Here is a 22,130-nt window from a genome sequence, read left to right as displayed (position 1 = left end):
TAAGGATGATCTTGTGCTTAAGACTAAGAACATAACCAGAAGTTGTAGGTTCAACTGCCTTCAGGAGCCTGAATACATTCTGTATCCTCTGATGATGCTAATTACCCTTCAGATCTCAGAGACATTACTGAGAGCTACTTGCTACTTCATCCTCTTGTAGCTGACCCTAATTTACTCAGCTGTGCACTTTGCAGTGACAGTAAGGGGCTTTTTCCCTCTTCAGACTAACCTCAAGGTTGGTTTTCACCATGCACAAGCCATGAGAGAAGCAGTGATGGGGTTTGCTGGGCAGAGCTCCTGGCTCACATGAACAGTTACTGCCTGCGTTGGCACCCTGCTTGCCATTGACCAGAAAGTTGGGACCGGCAGGAGGTGTTGAAATGATCATCAAGCATGTGCACAATGGAGACACTAGGCCAAAGCAAGTTATATGTGGGGATCTCAGCAGGGTTCCACCTTCTTACCATTTAGCACTGTCAGAAGGGAGGCAGTTCAGGGCAGGACCAAACACAGACATGCGCGTGCCAAGAGAGCTGTATTGACAGCAGCCACAAAGCTCCAAGCTGGCGTGGGAGCGGAGCCGGGGCGGAGGACTACGTTTTGGGGATTGTGCCTTCCCTGGCTCATTCTGAGGGATCTCTGTTTTGGGCACCATATAGCAGGCATTGTATGAAATCACTTGTGTAGAAAAAAGCAGCCTATTCATGAGCAGTAGCATCCTCATATCAAATACAACTGCAGACATGGCTGAGAAAACAACTATTTAATTGAATAAGAAATGACACTGGAAAATCCAAAGAGGGTGCAAAAACTTCCCCCAGTTTGTTTGGAAGCAAATCCTAGACATGTAAGGCATGAATCCAAGCATGGGATCCAAGGAAAGTGCTGGGAGAAACAGAATTTATGGGTGGACATACCTCTGCCCTTAAGACATGTTGCTTCCTTAGATGATTCCCCAAACTCCTGAAATAAAATACATAGTTTAGGATAATCCTTCTCTGGTTCCTCTGGAGTACACAGCATGCTGCAATGGACAAAACCTCACTTCTAAGAGCCTGTCCCCCCCTCCAAATTTAGAAGCTGCTGCCTGCCCCTGCAGTGGGATTCCTCAAACACAGCCTGCCTCTAGAGCGGTTCATTAGGTGGTATTCCCAACATTAATGCCTCCGGGTACAGTGTGTGGCTGTGCCCCAGGCACTGTGCCCACGCAGCAGTGCTGTCTGCCCAATCTGTCATTGCCCAGGCTCCTGCCTGTGCAGACCGTTTCAGAGCTGAGTCTCAGAGGCTGAGAAAGTGCTGGGAAGAAGCACAGCCATAGTGAGGCATTTCTGTCCTCAGCTCTGCTTATCCAAGACCAGCTCCCGCAGCTCCCTTCTGTAATTTCTTCCCAGTTCTGTAGCAGCTGTCTGAGCTCTCAGCTGTTCTGCCACGAGCAAAGGTGCCAGCACCCTTTAATAACTATAGAAAAGTACGGGTTCATTCCCCATCCTGGAAGAAAGAAGAAGGACAAAGTTTGGGGTTTGGTGTTGTTTTTCCTTGCAGAAGACAAACGCTTGTCAGAGGTAACGAGGAGAGGTTCCGAGGTTATTCACAAATTAATCAGCCTCTGAAAGGAGAGCACTGCACGCAGTGCCAGATAAGCCTGTAGCAGCCGCACCCCTGCATCAAGCAGTTAATATTCCCTTTCCTCTCCGGGGGAATGTCAGGGGTTAATTCAGTAGCTGTGCATTTAATAGCTCAATTTAAAGGGGAAAAAATGACACCCTTCTCCCCTGCCTTGCTGGTTGTGGATGGTTTGCTCTGTCTCGTTGATCACATGCTCCCCGAGCCCCTGGTGCTGCAGAAGCCCCAGCTGCTGATGATGATGAGCCGGTGCTGCTCAGGATCCGTCCTGGTCCCTGCCTGTCAATGCCTTGCAGTCCCGACCTCCTCTTTAAAGGAGGGAGTGCACAGGATGAGCTCTTGAGCATATGGGTGGAAATCTGGGAGGCACCCATTCTGTCACCACCGTTTCCAGCTCTAACCATGTCTATTTGTTGTTGTCTTTTTTTCAGGGACTATGGATCTTCAAAGAGAAAATCAGGTAAGATACCAGGCTTTCTGGCTTTCTATGTACTGCATGATTACAGAGAGGAGCTTCCCGTGTGCCCCCTTCACCCTTCATCCCACCCCCTCTTCAACACCTCTCCCCTTAAACCTTCCCTTTACCTTCTGTGGGTTAAATTGTGTAGCAGTTTAACTTTCTGTTGCTGAAGCCTGCTAGAGACAGGCATCAGCTCTTTGCACTGGAGAGGAGAAGAAACCCACCACGTATAGTATTACAGTTAAAATGACTGCTCTCCTCTGACTGTGTTTATACAGCTCCTTCTTCAGTCTGAGATGATAATTATGCTAAATTTCTCTCTCATTTTTTTCTTAAGTCTTTCTTTACCTGAGCAAACAGTCAAAATGCAGCCTGAGAGCTGGGGCTCTTTTCCAGAGGGGAAGGGAATGCTTTTCTGTTCTCCTTGGAATCTTTTACCTTTGCTTTTCCAAAAGGATCTGATATAGCTTCTGATGCAAAATGCTTTCAATGCCTGTGTCTGGGTTTGGGCTGCTTCAAAAGCTGTAGCTCAGTGTTTTGTTTTTAAGCTCCTGGATTCAAATGTCCCATAAAACCCTAATCTGAAACTACATAAATCCAACTTTTCCCCTCCCCTTGTAGCTCTTGGTGATTTTTACAGATGTGTTTTCAGTAGGGACATGTAATTATGGGCCTCTGGGTTTGGCTGTGCTGCCCTGGATTTGTCAGGGCTTTCTCTCTTTTTTTTATTTTTCCTTTTATTCTTTTTTTTTTTTCCCCAAGCAGCATTGAGCACCTGCAACTCTCATTGACTTTGTTTGGAGTCTTGGGTGCTCCCAGTTGTACTCAGGGCATCCAAAGAGAGGCCTTGCAAACCCATAGCAACTTGTGGAAAACTCTGGCCTGTGTACAGGGGAGAGGAGGGGTTTTCTTTCTTCTTGCTTTTTAAGATGATGAAGAAACACTGCAATGGCTTAATCTTTGGGAAGGAAAGAAGATGAACGTAACATACTGGTCTCCAATGAATGTCACTGCCTAGATTGATCTGTTGGTTAATTATGAGAGCTTTTAAGCTGCAGCTCTCTAATAAGCTAAGTGGTGTACTAAAGCAAAGCTGTTGTTTCAGCCTGTTGTCCTGTACATCAAATGGATATTGCCTTTGCAGGCCAATATTTTAGGTATCCTTTCCCTGAGGTTTGTTGTGGTAATGAAGAGGCAAGTGTGGTACTAGGTGCTGGCCCAATGTGCTAAACTATGGTATGCTTCATTCTCTTAATCTCATACAAAGATTATCTGGATTGCACTTCTAGGATCTCCTAAATGTAATATTACAAGTGTAGTGTTTGTTCATGGTGGCCTGTGACTTATGCTGGCAGCGGCACTTTCTCTAGAGGAGCAGACCATAAAGGTGAAGTGACCCTGTAGAAGGCAGAACTGAGTGTGGGAGCTCCTGATGCAGTGACACATCCTGAGCACTGGGGGTTTTGGGCCATGTAAAGACCTTTGGAAAACAGCACTGAAGTCTCTGGGGCAACCTGATTTAGCAGTGACCTAGAACAGCACTAGGAAACCAGGAGAGCTCTGGGCTCAGTGCACCAGTTGACATGCACAGGAGTTGCAATAATCTAAGAGATGAGAGGATTGCTTTGGGAGTGTGAGGAAACTGCTGCTCCTCCATTCCTGTGGCTCTGGAGGGAAGTTGGAGCTGATCTGCTATGGCATTAGGGGAAGAGGGATTGAGTCAGTGTAGCTGAGATGCCATTTTTGGATGCTGCCCTGCTGGGTTCTTTTTGGCCTCCTGCCCAAGCGATGTGTTCCTCCACCCCTGTGAGGGATGGAGGCTCAAGTCAGGCTCCCTCCCTTGACTGTCCCACCTCCACATGCTGCAAGGTCTCTTTCTGGGACCGTTTCCTCTTCTCCACTTCTAGGTGCTTGGCCCCTTGCACAGTTACAGCTTGGAAACAGTGAGATTTAGGGATGCTCTTTCTTCATTTAGCTGGCATGAAGAGGAATGTGAAGCAGCTCTCTGACCAAACGAGCTGCACAAAAGGACTCTGTTCCCAGCCATCCTCTTGCCTGATTTTAGAGCAGAGGAGGAATGCTTCCTTCTGTTCAGAGCTGGATATTGTGGGAGTGCTCACACAATGAGTGAAGGAATATGCCAAGGGAGTTGGTAGTTGCAGCCTCTAACAAAGACCAGCTTTATGACACTCAAACAAGTGATGGGGTAAATAAGCACAAATTTCCAGGGTGTGCTGTGAGAGCCTTTTAAGGTAACTGCTTCAAAATGTACTTTCCTCTAGGTGCTGACACTACTGTCTTTAGCCAAGAGACAAATAGGCACTTTAAAATGCAATCATCTCCCAGCAAATCAGGCCTGTGAACACATCTTCTGCCTTGCCCAAAGATGTGATGGGAGGAGGCTCTGGGGCATGAGCACAGCTGTCCCACACTGTCCAGCAGGAATCCCACAGCTGCCGTGTCTCAGGCATGTGCAGGCACAACATGAGCATGGCCTGTTGCAGAAACATTTGGGGAATGCCTCTGACAGCCAGTGTCACCTCTAGCCTGACCTCTGCCTTGCCAGCATGCATGACTAGCTAGTCCTGTGCTCGCTCCTTAGAGCAGAGACAATTAATCCAAGTTCAGAGTTTAATAGGAGTTATGGAAACATTTACTGCTGCAGCTGATATTGGTTGTAAACATTTGAGACCTTCTGAACCGAATGCAATAGCATGGCATGTCCTTAACTAAACAGAAGGGAGTCTAGCACTGCTCTGGGGTACCTCTACATGCCAGCCCTGAGCCTGGCTTCCTCTTGTGCAAAGAGCTGTATAAACACGCAGCCCTTCACTTGGATATGATCTAATTATAAATGATTTGACCTGCAGTCAGTTCACAGACCTGGAGCTTCACTGAAGCAACTGAGACTCTGTGTAGGCATGGATGTTTGCTGTGGCCTGAACTGCCACATGTGCTGTTTGTTACTCTGGATTTGTGGGGTTTTACTTGACATGCTGCAGAGCTGCCTCAGAAAGCTGCCTTTATGTTACCAGGCAGTTGCTGCTTTATGACCATCTGTTAATGCGGAAGAGACCTCAGTACAACTGTGAGGAGTGGTTACCATGGGCATATTCTGTGCACTCACAACAAATGGTCTCATCTAGGTCTCTCCAAAGACCCTCTGTAGCAAAAAAGGGAAGGAATTGCTTTCCAGACTCCAATTTGTCAATCGCATTAACTGAATGAACAGCAACTCATTTGTCACTCAAAAAAGGCACCGCTACCATCATTGTGTGGTTTTCTCTGCTCAAATTGAAATAAGGGTAGAATTGCTGCAAGTCTAGTAATGGATATTTGCATGGAACATTACAAACCACAAATTAGGTTAATCCACTCCACAAACCCTACCAGCTACCATCTGTGCCTGGTGAACTAATTAACCCTTGAGACATCTGCTAATCCTGATGCGGTTTGTAGAACCAGTTGGGGTATGTATCTTCCCAGAGATGTCCCCTGTGTGTTGCTCCCCTCTCCCTACCCCTGTGGGCTAGAGCAAGTTTCAGACTCCTGGAGTAAGATGATCTTGCCTTCTGCCCTTGCTGAGAATCTTTCCTGGCTGGTTTCATGCCAAGGTTGTTAACACATTCCCCAGTCATGAAGCTGAAGGAAGCATCTGGGACCTGGTGTTCAGTGGCAATAGGGAGCCTTGCAGCTTTTCCACACTTGAGTCTCAGTGCTCCTCAATTACTGAGAGTGTTCTCCTTGCCAACAGTAGGGGTTAGATGCAACGGAAGAGATGCTGCTTTGCCTTTGCTTTCAAAGCTAAGGCATGGTTCTCTGCCACCTGCCTTTTAGGCAGCCATGCCCTTATGCTTACCGCTTTCAGTGTGCACTAGCAGGAGCACTGCTAGCCACCCCCTTCTGAAATCCTAACAAAAATCACCATTGCTTGCTCACTCCCGCTGCTCTGACTGCCCTACTTGCTGCTGGGGGCACAGCTGGCTTCAAGCTGCTGCTTAGTGGCTTTCTCTGTCAGTTTATTGCTATGTGGTAGGATGCTCCTCCAAATGAGAGGGAATAACTTTAAAGTTCATGGCTCCATCAGCACTGCAGTGTCTCTTTCTCAGCTGACCAGAGAAGTACATCAAACTGGCTGTACTTTTGGCTGAGTCTGCCAGCTGAAGTCTATATAAATAGCCCCTGTAATTGAGCACTTAGAATATTAACTTAACAGTTTGGTCCAAGCCAGTGTTGCCTCAATGAGGATGCTGATGAGGCTTGGCTTCCTCAGCAGAGGGAACTATACTTCAGCTTAGTTCCCATGTCCAATTTTTGGACTAGTAGAATATGGCAGCACCCAGACAACAATCTCTGCTTCCTTTCCCTCCTGTAATCTAAAACTAGGAAGGATGTCTTTGCTGGCAAGTAAATAATTAAAACTTCAGAGTCCGTTGGAAGCTACTTCTCGGACTTTTTGCAGAAACATCTGTAATGCTCTCTTTTTCCCTCAGAAGGGAAATCAAGTAGAGTTGAGAGAGTTGCAACAGTGACAGAAGTGAGAAACAAGCAGATCACTATAACATCAAGGGCCCTCCTGGGTGCTCACTTGTGGGATTGCTTCCGTGGGCTTATGGGTAGAACTGATGACAAGAATTGTTTCTTTAGCCTGATTCTTCCTTACTAGGGAAACCTTCTTCACACACAGAGGATGTGTGCTGTCAGCTTCAGGGAGATGTCTTAATTGTAATTTCTTTATCTGGGATATGGCTTTTTCCTGCTTCCTTTGTAATTACAAAGGGAAGTGCCTTAGCTCTTTAGCTTTTTCTATCTTTGCAGCTGTGCTGTGCTTATCACTTCAGAGCTGAACCCTTCTGGTCCTGTCATGCTACATATGTCCAGTGTACATTTACAGCTCCATGGCATGTGATTGGTTTTGGTTCTGGGTTTGGTTTTGTGTTGTGTTGTGTTTTTTTTTTAATAAATATACTTTATTTTCTGAACTTCAGCTTGAGCTGCCTCCTTTGAGGCAATATGGAGAAATGGCATGTGCTAGAGGGACCAGCAAGGCTGTGTGGCTGGAGCTGTCTCTGCCTGTTGCAGGGCTCAGATGCCCACCCTAGGGACAAAGCTTTGTTGGTGGAACTGAGTGTGGAACTTCATAGGTCTGCAGCAGCCATTTAGCTACACATGGGTACAGGGAGAGGATAGAGCATACAGCCTCCAACCTTGGCAGATATTTAATGGTATTTGTGGAGATGGCTGTAGTGGAGGAAGAAGGAAGGACAGATGTCTGCAAGTGATGCACAGTGCTGCCTTTCCTTTGCCTTAAGGTTGTAGTAGTGTTGGTGGGATGTCATCTGGAATGGTTGATGCTCTTCTAATATTAGAAGAGCTGTGAATGCAACTGCAAGCATGCGGGCATGCCTTAACTTACTCAGTTGACTGTTAAATCTGTCTCAATTTTCTCCTCTCAGCCAGAGGAAGTCTGAACCTTTTCAGTGGGTTCTCAAAGGGGCCAAATTTAAGAGCGTGTTACTGAAGATGTTGAAAATACCAACTAACACGGTGAATCCCAGCATGAAACAATGCATGGTGGTGACTGCAGCAGATGTCATGTGGCTACCCACATTGAATGCATGAGTAGTGAAGTAGGCAGTTGGTTATTGCTTAATGAATCTGAGCCCAGGTGATAGCAGCAAAGCTAGAATGTTTTTAAACTCCAATATTAGTTTGAGTCATTCTGCCATTGTGGTGTTTGTCTCTGAAGTCTGCCTCCCTGTCCTCCATCCAAAGGGAAAGCTTCAGCTTGGAAGGTTAATCTTTGGGTTTTTAAGGTGGTGAATGTGGATCTAAGTTTGTGGAAGCCCATGGCAAGGCCCCAGGAACATCTTAAACCACGTAGCTTGGGCTTGGTGACTTAATCCTTGTAAGAAATCTGTGGTACGACATGATCCCTGCAGACTGAGGCATGTGCTCTTGTTTGCATCCTGATGAATCACACGTGTGTGCTGTGTTCCTTGCATTGTTTTCCACAAGTAGTGCAGAAAGAGCAATGGTGGACTGGCTCCTTGGTGCCATTTGGCCTGTTGATGAGGATGGTTGGACGAGGTACTTTGCCAGCCGCTATTTTGTAACGTCACAAGCATGTACTGACAGGATTGCCCTTCATCAGAAATCAGGATCTGTTCCCCACCATGCGATTAACCTTGGCTGTATCTACTAATTACTGCATGGAATTCAAAAACAGCAGATTCTGGCAGAACATTTTGGTTCTCACATAGCTGCTTTTTTTTTTTTTTTTTAAACAAGAGGTTAAAAGATTTAGTAATAAAAGAAGGATAGAGCAGGCAGAAGCATAGCAACCAAGGACTAAACAAACCTTAGCATGTAATTACTGGGGATGTACATCTTGGGTCTGGTTCTGGAAGGAGTCAGTAGTTAATAATTTCAGGGTGAATCCTCAGCTCAGTCCTTGATGGATCTTCCTCTTCTCATGATGGAGAATAAATCTTTCTCAACTCGCTAAACTTCCTCAATTTGCTGAACTCCAAAATCTATTCATTTTACTGGCATTTGCCTGATGCAGCAATTCCCAAAACAGCCATTTTCTTTCCTGAGGTTTTAAAAAGCCTGCAAGTGTCTCTATTCTAAATTCTTCATATAATTGAAGGAACATCCAATCTGTTGGCTTTTTTTCCAAAGCAGGGCTAATGTGCTGTGCTAGGTGCACTTGCACAGAGTAATATATTTGAGGAAGAGCGTCAGCTAAGTCAGGCAGACTTCATTCCTTGCAGCATCTCTGTGTGTGTATGTGACCCAGTTCTGCATCTTCAGTCAAGATGTGAATCTGTCCACTCCAATCCCACACTGCAAATCCAGCCTGTGATAGTCTGGCAGGAGGAAACTGATCTCACACTTCTCCTTGTGCACCGTATTTTTGAAGTCACTGCTTAAACCAAAATGTTTTGGACTTCTGCCTGAGGCTACTGGAAAGAAGAGCAGATAGGAGACATTTTTCTGCACCGCTTCATTTTTCTGCTGACATGTGGTCCTTAGATGTATAGGAACCCTGTCATCTTCTGGGTGGCCCATTTGCTGGAGTGGGAGGAAGACTGGATAAGAGAGGGAAGAATTGTATGTGTGTTGTGTGGGTTGTTTGTTTTGCTCCTTGGCTTTTAAGATGAAGTGAGGGGACAGGGTACAGGATTAGGGAAAGGAATGTGTTTGTGCTCTTTGCCGTTCCCAGTTCAGTGTCAGTGCTGCACAGAGCCCCGTGTCGGGGGAGAGGGCAGGGAGGCTGGATGGGCAGGGAAGGACTGCAAGTATGAGGTGTGGCTTGAGCACAGCTATGGCAGAACAGCACACACCCTTGTGAATGTCTCAGCCTTCAGCTGAGCACCAAGAAAACACTTGGTACCTTGGGGGATGTAGTGGCATTTCTCATGCTTTTAGGAGTTGTGTATTCTCCATCTGCTCTTCTTCTGCCTTCCTCCTCTGTCTGTCAGTGACAGATGGTATTACCACTGCCTGCGTGGGTTTTCCTCTTGCACAGAGAACTGTGTGGTGATGGATTTTGATTTTGGCATGTTAGATAAGGCAGGTGAGAAATGCACTTGGGCACTGGAGTGGAGGATGATGATCCTCAGCCGTTGCAGGAATCTCTGCACAGCACAGACGGGTCTGGCTGAGAGGAGCATACCTCTTACCTGTGTGTCTTAGATAACTTAGTCTCAGGCTAGTGAGCACCTGAAACCTTAATCTCTCTTGTGAGAAGGAAACCTAGATGGCAAAGTGTGTGTCCTCAGGTTGAGAGCACTCACCCTCTAAAATAGCACTCCTGAAGTGGCTCCAGCTTTGTGCACGATTTTATAGTTGTCACACTCTGGCTGTGCCTGGCCTGTGTGACAAGCAAAATCCTCTCCAGTCTGCTCTGGATGGAGTGGCTTATCTAACCAGAGACGGCTGGAAACATTACTTATAAAGGTGTTCAGCAGGAGTTGTGTATGCGTCGATTGGCCAGCTCAATCCGCTGCCAATTAAAACAGGCTGCCTGGACATGCCGATCCTGTAGTACGCTCTCTGTGCTTGGCAGCATGATTTCTTCACAGTTGGAATTTGACTCTAGCTCTTTCTTTTCTTTGAGCCGTGCATGAATCCTAGTGTGCCTATGTACCTGTGACTTTCCAAGTGTAATGGCTGGGGCTTCTCTGTCCTTGGCAGCGCTAGAGGCACTTTTTTTTCCTTTGGAGGGGTGATGCTCTAAGTTTGTACAGCTGTAGATGTGGATTAGCGTTCAGATATTCTAGGCACTTCCCAGCAAAACTGGGAACTGCTGCAATATTGTATGTGCAGGGGCTGTACCACAGTGATCATGTGGGAAGCAGTCCTTGCTTGCCATGTGGAAAGAGTTAATGTGTGCTATGGCTGCCAGAACAAAAGCTAAACAATCCTGGATACTTCTGGGTCTGTGAATAGGATTAGGATGGTCTTTTACAGGAGTAAACAGAGTAGGAAACTGGGACTAACTTTTCTTTACATTAGTACTTTTAGAAGGGATGAAGGACTGTATGAGGCTGTGGAAATGCAGCTGTTGAGCGTGTCACTGTGCAGTTTGTCAGGCATACGATCCTCTTTCCTCGCTGCCCCATCCTGACTCAGGAAAGGGCTCTCTGGTTGTGGATTTCTCCCTGCAGGAGTGAGTTATCCAGATGATGAATTTCTGAGGCATGCTCGAGTCACGTGAAAGCCAGATGTGAACATTTTCCAAGCAGTGTGTGTGGGTCTAGCGTACGCCAGGCTACGTGGCAAGTGGAAGTGGTCTGAGATTGGTCTGCAGCCTGGTGCTGGGGAGGCAAGGAGTCCTGGCAGACCCCTGAGCAGCCACATTTGCCAAGGAGAGGAAGGTCCTCGTTGGGCTCCTCACTGTGGCTCAGCACATCTGCCCCCACCTCCTGCATAAATGCAGCGCCTCTTCCTGAGCACAGGTCTTGCACAGGCTGTTCATGATGGGCTGAATGTGGTGAATAGGACTAAAATTAAAGCCCTTATTTAATGGCTGCTGCTAATCCTCCTACTCCTGCACTTTAGCTGGATTTGCATGTTTGATAATCTACTACTCAAATGTTTTTTTCAAGATGTAGCCCTTCAGGATGCCATCTCTTGATCAGATGGCATGGGGAGTGGAGGTGTTCTGCATCAAGTATATGGAAGAGGAGATAGATACATCTGCAAGGCTGAGAGGTTTACTTTAAAACACAGTCTCCTGGGGGGGGCAGGAAATGAATATATCTGTTTTCCTTCGAGAACTACCTTAAAACACTTGCTTTAAATATGATGCATCAGCATCCTACAGACATTAAGAGCAAGGAAAGCTTATTTAAGCTACTCTGGTTAGGAACAGCGGTGGCTGCTACTTGCCCAGCAATTTCAATAGCAAATAAACCTGTCGTTGTGGTACCTAAGAAGTGTAATGACTGACCAGGCCTGCCCTGGGTCAGGTGCTGGACACAAATGTTGTTTTTGTTTTGGTTTCTCTGGAGCCTGGAGGGAGAAACATCAATGGCTCAGTTCAACAGGGTGCCTTGAGCAGTAATGCTTGAAATAGATCAAAACACTCACAACCTTTCTGTGCCATCCTCCCGTTTCTCTGGCTATCTGTTTTTCTCTGCCTAATTGAATGAATTAATTGTGTGAGCCAGGAATGTGTGAAAATGGTTCCAGTTCAGATAAAGGCTCATCTGCATTTTCACTTTTTCTAAGCTTTTTTTACATCTACATTGTAGAGCTACATGCACACTGTATCAGAGTAATTCTCTGATAAAAGCTTTTCTGTTCATGGGGGAGGTTAGCAACACCAAGTATTTCCCTCTCTTTTCCCTAGTCCAGGACTGTTGCCTTCCCATTTAACCAAAGTGCCAATCCCCAGATGAATGGGAAGGAGCTAGAGGAGAGTAACCTCGAGACACGTTGATAAAGGATGGTTGGTGGCTCTGGGGTTGAAGGCTTTGGAAATGGCTCACAAGGATATGGGGGAACACTGACCATGGTGCTGTCTGCACATGGGAGCAGAAACAGGCCTCACAGTTTTGGAGTTCTTCATGGATCTTCCTGCTTTTGAGTGCATGTTTTGCCATCCTCACCTTGTCAGGGGGAAGAGGTTGTTCCTCTGCTTGTCTGAAGAGAGCAGAAGGGAAGTGATAAGGGGAGAACTGGAGACAAAATCCCAGGAGGAATCTCTGGAGGAGTCAGAAGGATTGAGTAGACTGAGCCTGGCCCCTGGGGGTTCTTTATCTTCTCTAAGCAGTAAGGTGTCTCCCCTGAGCACCTAGGGCAACAACATGGCACTTCATTTATAGCAGCTTCTTGGCAGGCTTGGCCTTCAAAATCTAGACTGAAATAAAGGCTTAATTTCTATTTTCTGTTCTGCCATATGTGACAAACATTAGTGACCAAGGCTCTAGGCCAGTTCTAAGAAATTAATACTTCTGAGGAACAGCTTACTCAGCCTGCTCTTGCTGACTTATCAAATAACACTGTTGGGATGAGAACACCACCATTCTTCTCTTAATGCCTTTTATTTGAGCAGTGTTGAGTAAAAGCAGTATTTACTTCCCCCAGCTCCAGCCAGTTACTGGACCACCAGTGAAGTTCTCTGGGGTGGAACACTGACCTCCCAGGAAGCCAGTATAGTTTCAGTCTAAGGTTGTACTGCTTAGTCTCTTTCCACCCTTCCAATAAAGACAGGAAGGGTTTATGTCTGGGAAATGAATCTGCAAAATGCTCAGCTGCACTCACCACTGTGGTCCTTGAATAACTGAGCCACTACTACCTCCTCATGGACAGGACTAATGACCTAGAGAACTGATCACTGTTGGAAAGGGGCAGTCTCTTTCAGATATTAGTATTTCAGCATGGCCACCTGTTCTTGTCATCCTTTTCTCAGTATTTTAAGGTGCACCTTAACAGCTGCTGGGGGATTTCAGTATTTCCAAGTGATGTTTAAGACAGGGCTTCATGAGAACAAAAGTGTTTGATTAGTTAAATGGACCTAGGACTGTTTTCTTCCATAGAACAGGTCATGCCTGTATAGTTGAACTACTTTTACCGTCCAAAGCAAGGTAGCCACATCCAGATCACTTGTGGGGACTTGTCTTTGGCCCATATTAACTTCTCTGCTATGCACAGAAATAATTTGTGGCAAGGGCTACATGGCCAGAATGACAACCACGCTAAGACTCATAAGCAGTATGATCCAACTCTGGGTAATTGCTAGAGGAGTATTGTCGTGAAATATGTAGCTTAGCAGGCTAGACAGCTATACAGACACTAGGTATAAAAAAAGTTTATTATAAAGGACCCTGATAGCCCCTGTTAGGTGCAAGCTCTGAATGTTTAGGAAGGTGTTCCTTTTGGCCTTTACAGCAGTAATACATAATGGACTCAACGTTGAGCTGAACATTTTAAGCACTGTTACTGACAAAAAGAAACCTGCATCAGCAGCTACTGCTAAAATGCCTATGGAGGAGTTTCTCTGCACCTGCTGGGCCAGGGACCCAGCTGGAATTGCAGTACTGATGTGAACCATGAATGCGGCATCTCCTGGATTTCGGTAGCCCTGTGCTCATACATTGCCTCTAGACTGACTCTAGGTTTTGTAGCTTTTCCTTGAAGCTCACTTTTGTTCTGACTGCACACAAGACAAATAGTCTGCTGCTAAAATGAGATGAATGGAGCTGTATTGCAAGCGTAAAGTGTTAGTCCCCAGCAGTCTGGCGCCTATTCTCTTGCCAGTGGTGGGAGGAGCAGCAAAACAACCGCTTTCACTGGCAGCAGAAAAGATTCTGGTGAAATCTAAAATAATCCGTTTCATGTGTTTCTATCACCACAGCAACCAGCTTAATTATGTCTTTAAAGCCTTTCCACCCCTCCAACACCTTCCTTTGCTTCCCCACCTGAGGAGCCCATCTGGGGTTGCCCACCTCTGTGGTGGCAGCTCGGATGGGATGGGGCTCAGTGGCCGTTTCTAGCAACACGCCTGCTCTGTTGCTATTTCTGTGCAGCGTGGCTCCAAAGGGAGCCTCCTCTGTGCTCTTCACAACCGCCTCAGCCCTGCGGCTTAGCTGGAATTTATGGACCTGTGTTTCTTTTGAGCTTTTAAAAATAATTCTGATCAGAGGGGTTTGTTCTGGCTCCAGCTGAAGCTGACAGCAAGGGCTGTAGGGGCTGGTGTTAGGAGCAGAACTGGGATGCTGTTGCCTTAGGAGTGGCTTTCTTTGAGCAGGCAACTTTAATTTCCCTTCCAAATACTGAGATTTACCCACCCACCCACCTCCAAGTCATCTGAGACCAGCCGGTGCTTGGCCATGCTGCAACAGGGGAGAGGAGAGGCAGGAAGCGAGGGTTTGTTCATTTACCGTTACCAATCCCATTGGAAACCAGCTCCAAGCCCCATGCAGAATTCCAGTAAAACTCTGTCCTAAAGGGGAAGCCAGTGGCTGTTCAAAGCTTGTGTTCAGTTGGCTCGGGCACAGTGTGCTTCTGGGGCCTTTGACCTCCTCCCCATACCCTGGCTCCCTTCGCGGCTCTTCATTTGAGCTCCCTGTGAAGTGGAATCCATCACTAATGTATGATATTTTTATTATTTGTAGGGGGGACTCTTAGAAGCTGGTAGCAATTAGAGCTGAAACGTCTTGGAATAAAGAAAAAAATCCCCAAGAAGGAAGTTTAATGCTAAGCAGATGTGCAGGAGCAGCTGAAATATGCTAGCTGTCTTCTGCTTCAGAAGCAACCTCATCCACATAGAGCTGCTGTCAGGCTGGGGCAGCTGAGAAGTGCTGCTGCTTTTATGCTGCTTCTTGGGCTGGGGAGCCCATGCTGGGGACCTGTGGGATTGTTTACCAGTTGATCCTTAGATTGACCTTTTATTGTGGTTTAGACCAATGGTTTTTGGCAAGGAAAAAAATACTTTGTTTAAAAATTAATTTTAAAAAAGGCTAGTATCTAACAATTGTTTTTTATGGTGAGCTTGATTCCTTGAGAACTCACACAGGGCATTTGTAGATATGGCTACTGTGGATCTAAGTTTAAACTCACTCTATTCTTGGCCATACAAGATGCAGGGTAGCCCCACGCTTGTGTTAAGCACAGCTCATTGTTTCTGTCTTTAACTGTTGGCTGTTTCAGCCTTTTGTTGCCAGCTTGGACTGGGGCAAACTGTTTGAAATCTTCCCAATTGCTCCTGCAGTACATCCTCTGCTTTATTTATCACTGCCGTATTCGGGTGGTTCTGTCTGGAAAAAGATCTGACTGCTGACTGAAGTCCATAATCCTGTTCCTGAAGGCAGTGGAAGTCTATTCAAAAGCCAGTAGACAAGTTGCTGACAACAACTCCTTCACACCCTTTCCAGTGTGTGCCCTGAGTCTGTAATAGAAACATGCTGTATGTTCCCTCTATCAGCTAAAGCACAAGTTACTCTGCCAGATGATTTCCTGTTGCACTCTACCAATGCAAAGCTTTTTCTTTTTGTCTTAAATGGTTATCCAAAGTAAATTAATGTGATTTACCACAGTGTATTTTGTACTATATTGTGACAGTGCAGTGCATGGGCTTGGGACTTAGGTGGTTGGAAGATTTCAGGTTTTTCCCTGAGTAGGCACTGCTGGGGGATTTACTGAAAAGTAAGCGAAATACTGAATCCATCTGAATTACAGTTTTGCTCTAACACAGTAAAAATTGCGTGTCTGATTTAAAGAAAGGATTTCAAAACCTCACCATTCCCATTGAGCTGAGGAAATGCAGTAATGTGTTTCTTGGACCTCTGGTTTCCAGTGGGAAGGTTTGAAAGCTGTTTCTTATGCTTTGTATCATGCTAGCAATTTCTCAGTTATGTACGTACTAGGAATCTGTTACTGATTTTTGGCCGACTTGACAAAATTCTGCAAGTCAAAAGACAATAGCAAGTCTAGCAGAGGAGGCCACCAATATAGCTTTCCCCTCTCTCTAGGTGATTGGAGGGTGCGTCTTCTGTGCTGTTAAATTGGTGGGTCCAGAACTGGGTTCCCCATTGCAGATGGGTTTTTAAATTGTTTTGTTTTTTTTTTTTGTCAGAATGCAGGAAGTTCTTAGCCTATCCTTGTCTCTTCTCCCAGGCAATGTGAAAGTAACAGCTACCCTTCTGCACCCTCATTCCAAGAAGAGGAGTGTTTGCTGGTTTTCATTTAGAAAGGGGGCAAACCTGCTAAATTGTGAAACATGCTTCCAGTGTATTGAAACAAAAAAACCCAAACCCAAGCACTCAACGTTTGAAAATTATTCCCAGAATCCCAACCCAAGTATTTGCACCTCATTTCATGGAGGGGGAGGGAAATCTTTTGACCTTCTTGGTAGCAACTCTGTTAGCTTTCTCCTTAACTGGGTTTCTGTGCCGTATTCATTGGCTAAAAGAAAGTGGTATTTCTAGTGATGCTTTGAATGTACCTTTATTGGAGCTTTGTACTTTTTTCCATGGAGCGTTGCTTGTCTATTGTTGTTTTCCTTAATGCTATTCCAGGGTATAACAAAACACTTGTAGAAACTTGCATGTGTTTACTAAGCTCAATCTCTGTGAGTTGCCTGTTGGTCTTTTGGGGATTGCTAACAGCTGCAAAGCTAAATACTTTTGCAGGTCTGAGGCTTAATAAGTCAAACTGTTTCTTGATATGCATTTCCTGTCCTACTGGGAATTAGCTCAGAGTATATCTTATTCTGAGATCTCAAAATTGGATCACTAAAGATCAGTTTCATAAGTCCTGCATTAAATTAATACAAAAATTAACTGGATAGTTGTTAGGACTTGACCTTTAAGTGAGTCCCCATTATGCCAACACCACTCTTAAGAAAAACTTAATGTTCCTTTCAAAGCTGTCTTAGACTAACTTTCAGACTTTCTGATATGACTGTTTTCTTGTTTCTCTAATTACTTTCTCTTTTCATATCTGCCCTCTTCTTGGATTCCAAGTTTGGATGTCCAGTTTGTCTGAGACTCCAAAAAAGAGTGTCACTCCAGGTAATTTCTTGTCTTGGTGTTCTGCATGCTATTAAAAAGAGAAGTCTGTAGTTCAAACTGTGTGTGGTTTTGGAGCTGTTTTGAATGTGGGTTTCTGACAGTGGATATCCAGGATCTGTTGTCTACCTTGTTGTCTACCTATATATTGTTTTTCACAATGCATGATTTCTGATAAGTAAGAACTTTGCTTTTCTGACTGCTGCCTCACCATGATGTTGCTGGTAGCAGGGGTAGTTTGTTGTGTTGCATCTTTCTTGCCCAACTCAAAGCCACAATCCAAAGCCTCTTGTGTGGGTTGACTCTGCACAAATACTTGCACAGCTGCTCGCTCACTATCCCATGTGGGATGGAGGATAGAAGAACCGCAAAAGTGAGAAATCTTGTGAATAAAGGACAGAAACATGACTATGTGCTGCTTGTTCTTCTGAAATGCTGTTTTGCTTTTCCACAGTAAGTATGAAGGGGTTTATATAGAAAACGTATGACTGAGGAAGATGCTAAATTTTCACGGGAGCATCAGATTCCTTGTCACAAGATGTTGGAAAGGAGGAGGGAGCAGGGAAACAGCTTCTAAGTGACGTCAGGTTCTGGTAATAGTAGTCCAATACAAGGAGAAAACTAAGCCTTATAGTATAAGAAATCAGGACTTCTCCTGAGTAACCAGTGGATTTCTTCTGCAAACATTTTTCACCTGATGTGGAATACCAGGAAAGAGGTCTTGTCTTCCTTCAGACATGGGAAAACTGATCATGAGCCATAGACCTTGTGTCTGTAAAGGATGCTGGCCTAGTCATGCAGTTGGTTAAGGCCACATGTAGGTCTCGAGGCAAAGAAAGTTATAAACACTCCTGCTGCTTTCAATGCCTGCTTTGGTAAATATTCAAGTTCATGCCCTGCTCAAAATATGTGAACAAAATCCCACCAACTTCGGTGGCCGAGTGCTTGCTTGTCTGAGATTTTTAATAAGCAAGACTGCTGTGATTTCAGAAATGTTGTCCTTGACAGATTTGCTTATATCCCTGGGGGGAAGTTCTGCCTGATCTTAGCAGAGTAGGTTTAATTTCAGGGTGGTAGTAGGGTATAAAAGTGCAGAAATATGTGAAGTATTCAGTCACAGGAGCCTGGTGGTTGATAGGTCACCAGGGAGTTCAGGCAGAGAAACAGAACGAGACTGAGCAGAGGTGAGGAGGAGACAGAAGAGGTGGTATCACTTGGGAAGAATGACAAGAAGCCCTCAGATTACCGGGCTGGGGGAACCCTTCTGCTGACTGCTTTTAGCTAAATGCATGTTGCTAGTTTGGCTTCAAAACCAGTCTGTGTATGATTATGGGGCAAATGCAAGTGATTAATTGCATTGCATGGTGCTCAAGAAGGTGAGTGTTGATACACAGTCCTGCTCAGAGGTCTTCCAGTATATCTGGCAGCTACTTAGCCCCCCCACGCTGCTCCAGTTCACATGGCCTTTTGTTCTACTTAGCATCTAAATTAATCCCCAGTTTCCAACACGGCTACTCTTCAGTCCAGACCTGCCATGGGCTATAGCCTAATGTGGCAGGCTAATGGAGCAGACCTAAATCTGAAAATGATCTTTACCTGCATAGCACATATCTGTGTCCAAGGCTGGGGGTTAGGGGCTAAAACAGAAGCCATCTTTCCTGAGCCCCATTTGAGGGCGTATACCTGCTCCATGAAGTGAAGACTCTAGCTAAGGATTAAAAATGGTTTAATAACCTACTTTGGAAAAAGATGGGTACCATGCAGCCAGATCCTGAGAGGTGCTGTAGTGGGGCACTAATTTGGGGCACTCCAATTACCATTAAGTTCCTTGGCTAGCCTGCTTTGTGCCACGTGGAGTAACGTGAATTCATTGCACTGCTGAGCAGGACTAGAGCAAATGCCAGCATATGTAGGTGACTTCATCCTAGTGGAAGAGCGTGTCTAGCAGCTGTGTGAAAATCTCCAAGCAGTTTAACAGATTTGTGTGCAAAATACTTAAGTATTCTTAACTGTTGCTACCTGTAACCTACTTGGTTGGAATCACTGCTCAGAGAGCCAGCTTTCCAAGAAGGAGTGGAAAGAAGACTCCACTTTGTTTTTTTTCTTTTCACCCTCTCATTTTTCTTGGCTCTGTCTTAAAACCCAGCAGATCAAAAATGAAATTTAAAAAAATCCTGGGTTTAACAAGCTCCTTGGCAAAGGTCAGCACTAAATTTATCCATTTGTCAGGATTTATTTGGAAATGCTGCCGAGGACTGCAAAGAAGGAAGAACTGAACTGGAGCACTCACTTGAGAGAGCGCCTGCCATTTGCCATGGGCCAAGCTCCTTCCTGACACATTCCCCCACAGGGGTTGTGTTTTGCTGCTGGTTTTAGCTGTGTGTCAGACACGTACTCCAGTGCTGGAAGCCACAGTCTACCCTAAAGATGCCATTTGTCCCATCTCTTGAAAGCTTATCCAGGTCTTCTTTCTTAGAAGTCCTAGAAAATAATGTGTGTGCCTTATGTTGGGGAATGAATCCAGACATCAGGTTAATTTTCAGCTTCTGTGATTTTGGGTCATATTCCCTTCTTAGTGGCAACTCATGCTGTTGGCTTGTAGTAGCAATCCAGGGGACCAGGAGGGAGTTAATGCAGCTCATGGAGTTCCCATCTGTGCCAGATTTCTGCATGTGTAGCCAGAAAGATAACAAGAAAGATTTTAGATACTCTGCAAGGAAGCCACTGCCCTATGTACTGAAAGTCTTGCAGAGCACATGAGTGCTGTGGAGTTAAGAAAGTGTACGTATAGATGCTCAGTTATGGAGAAACTTCTTGTACATTAATCATGGCTGCTGACCTCATGTGAGAGAGTTTGCACATGACCTGGCCGTCTCTGGGTGCTTGGTGCTCAACCTTGGTTTATTCTCAGGCATTCTTTTGGATTTGGACAAGGTTTTAGGCCAAGCTTCTCTGGCTTTATGCGTTCTGAATTACTAAAGCTGTTGGACTCCAACTGACAAATGCCTTTCTGCTTTTAGTCCCATCTTGGCCTAACTGCGGGGTGTCACCTGCTTTGAAACTCTTTTTCTGAAAGCATAACAGAATTGCTTTGCTCTTCACAAAGGAGCTACCTGGCTGAGCTCAGGAGAGAGCTGCAGAAATGATACTGTGTTAACCCATTTGATAGGCTTATCCAATATGTATATCATCAGTAACGAAGCAAAGGGATTTTTGCCAGTGCTGTTTTATTGCTAAGACCTGGAGACCGAACTGGACTTACTCCCCTTTCCTGTTGCCACAAGACGTGAGTTGCCTTTTACCACTAAGAATAACTGACATGCAATTACAGTCTGCATTTTGGGAAATGGGAAAGGGGCTGAGGAGTGACAGGCTGCGGTGCAGGGCTAACCAGGAGGTGAATCAAAGGCCTGATTGTTTAGGGCACATTAAGAACAAAACCCAGAACAAGGAATAAACAAAAATAGGAGACAAAAAGCCCCCATTGAATAGAAGAGAGATCTTGGGCTTAGAAACCTTGTTTTGGTCTAAATCCATATTGTTCCCAGGGAGATTTGTAGGAGGTTTCATCAGTCTCATCCCACTGCTTACTCTAGGAACTGGTTATTTTAGGAACTGCTTTTTACAGACCCATGTAAGATTGTGAGTTCTTGTGTAATCTCGTGTGCTTTATGTGGTAAAGCCTGTTCTTTATCTTGTGTGCAGTAGACACTTAACCCAGTTTTTAGGCAAACCTAAGCTCTCTGTCTTAAAGTACTTGGGGATAGATCACTGGTGGAAGGCTCAAAGTATGCAGTTGTAATATGTTTATTTAGCACAGCGACATGGTCCTTCTGATAAGAAAGAAAAGGGGTAATGTCTTAAGGGGAAGAAAATCCCTGTGTTTAGAGCTGGGCATATGATAGTTGTGAGGGGATAGACTGATTTGAGGATTTTAAGTAGGCTTGCTGCTGCTATTCTGGGTATTTTCTTCCTTCCACAAAAGGAGTTTTCCAGAGATAAGTAAAGGCTTACCCTTCAAGAATTGGCTTTAACAAGAAACCACAGCTCTAGAGCCAAGCTACCACAGTTACTCCTCCCTATGAGCAGAAAAGTGCAAAGCGCCAACTTTATTGTATGGAAAGCTGTGACACTGGGGGCTGCCTTCTGCCAGACAGCCCTGTGTGCAGACCTTGCACGTGTCCTCAGCCGTTGTGCCCAGGTCAGTGGGGCTGGACTACCTGCCAGCTGGTTGTTCAGCCGTGAGTCATCCTCATGGCGTTCGCTGACCGTTTCTGTGGTTTTGGCTGCTTCTGCAAAGCTTCCACTGACCAGCCCAGTACTAATTCATTTAGTCAGAATCTGTAAACACTCGATTGATAATCATAAAAGGGCTATATAAAAGCCTGTGTGCTGTATGGATTAAAAGAGCAGACATGTTTATAGCCTGATAACAACAGAGTACTCTGGCAAAGATCAGGAGTCTCAGATTTCCATATCCAGATGATTTTATTTTTGGAGTCCGGTTGGTGGTTTTAATTTTTGGCTATTGCAAAACCATCATAGGTCTTAGCTGTTGCAACATAGGAGGAGGAGGAGGAAGACGTTGCTTGGAACGGGCACTCCGCTCTCTTGTTTAGGAGGCTTTCACAGTAGTTGCTGGTCTCTGAGTACAGCGGGAGGAATGATGCTTCCTCCTCACTGCCTGGTGAGGGGGACAGGGTGCAACTGTGTCACTTAATAGTGCCAGCTGTGAGGAGCATGGACAAGCTCCGATGACATTCCTGCCCAGCCCTGGGAAGGGAACCGCTGAGGTGAGGAGCGGGAGGATTATAAAGTGGAGCCCTATGGAGAGGAGGAGGGGTATCCTCAAGACTTTAACCAGGAAACGGACTCGAGGCAAAAAGAAATGGAGAGGCAAGCAAACTCTTATTTCAGCAGCAATCTCTCATGTGCTCTGCTCTGGGGAGGGCTCGCAAGTTGGAGCTAAACCAAAACACTAATTCTGCTTTTTTTGGGGATAGGAAGGGGAACTTTACCTGGCA

The 22,130-nt window shown here is 45.4% G+C and overlaps 1 protein-coding gene across 5 annotated transcripts in view; it reads left to right on the top strand.

Annotated features, from left to right (window-relative positions):
- SH3PXD2A (SH3 and PX domains 2A) overlaps positions 1–22,130 on the top strand; it is a 261,573-nt gene that overhangs the window by 163,184 nt on the left and 76,259 nt on the right. For 2 of the 5 annotated variants that reach the window (XM_062601873.1, XM_062601871.1), the window contains exons 6-7: positions 2,055–2,083; positions 17,062–17,109. In XM_062601873.1, the coding sequence (XP_062457857.1) occupies positions 2,055–2,083; positions 17,062–17,109 (77 nt within the window). Of the gene's footprint in view, positions 1–2,054; positions 2,084–17,061; positions 17,110–21,758; positions 21,900–22,130 lie in introns of those variants that run through there. The other 3 variants (XM_062601872.1, XM_062601875.1, XM_062601876.1) reach the window with 2 other exon arrangements.

The sequence above is a fragment of the Pezoporus occidentalis genome, unplaced genomic scaffold, assembly GCF_034315485.1.
Source record: "Pezoporus occidentalis ecotype Australia unplaced genomic scaffold, CSIRO_AGI_Poc_V1 ctg73, whole genome shotgun sequence".
In the NCBI taxonomy this organism is placed as follows: Eukaryota; Metazoa; Chordata; class Aves; order Psittaciformes; family Psittacidae; genus Pezoporus; species Pezoporus occidentalis.
Note: the sequence above shows the minus strand (reverse complement) of the source record. Positions and strands in the feature narration are given on the sequence as shown.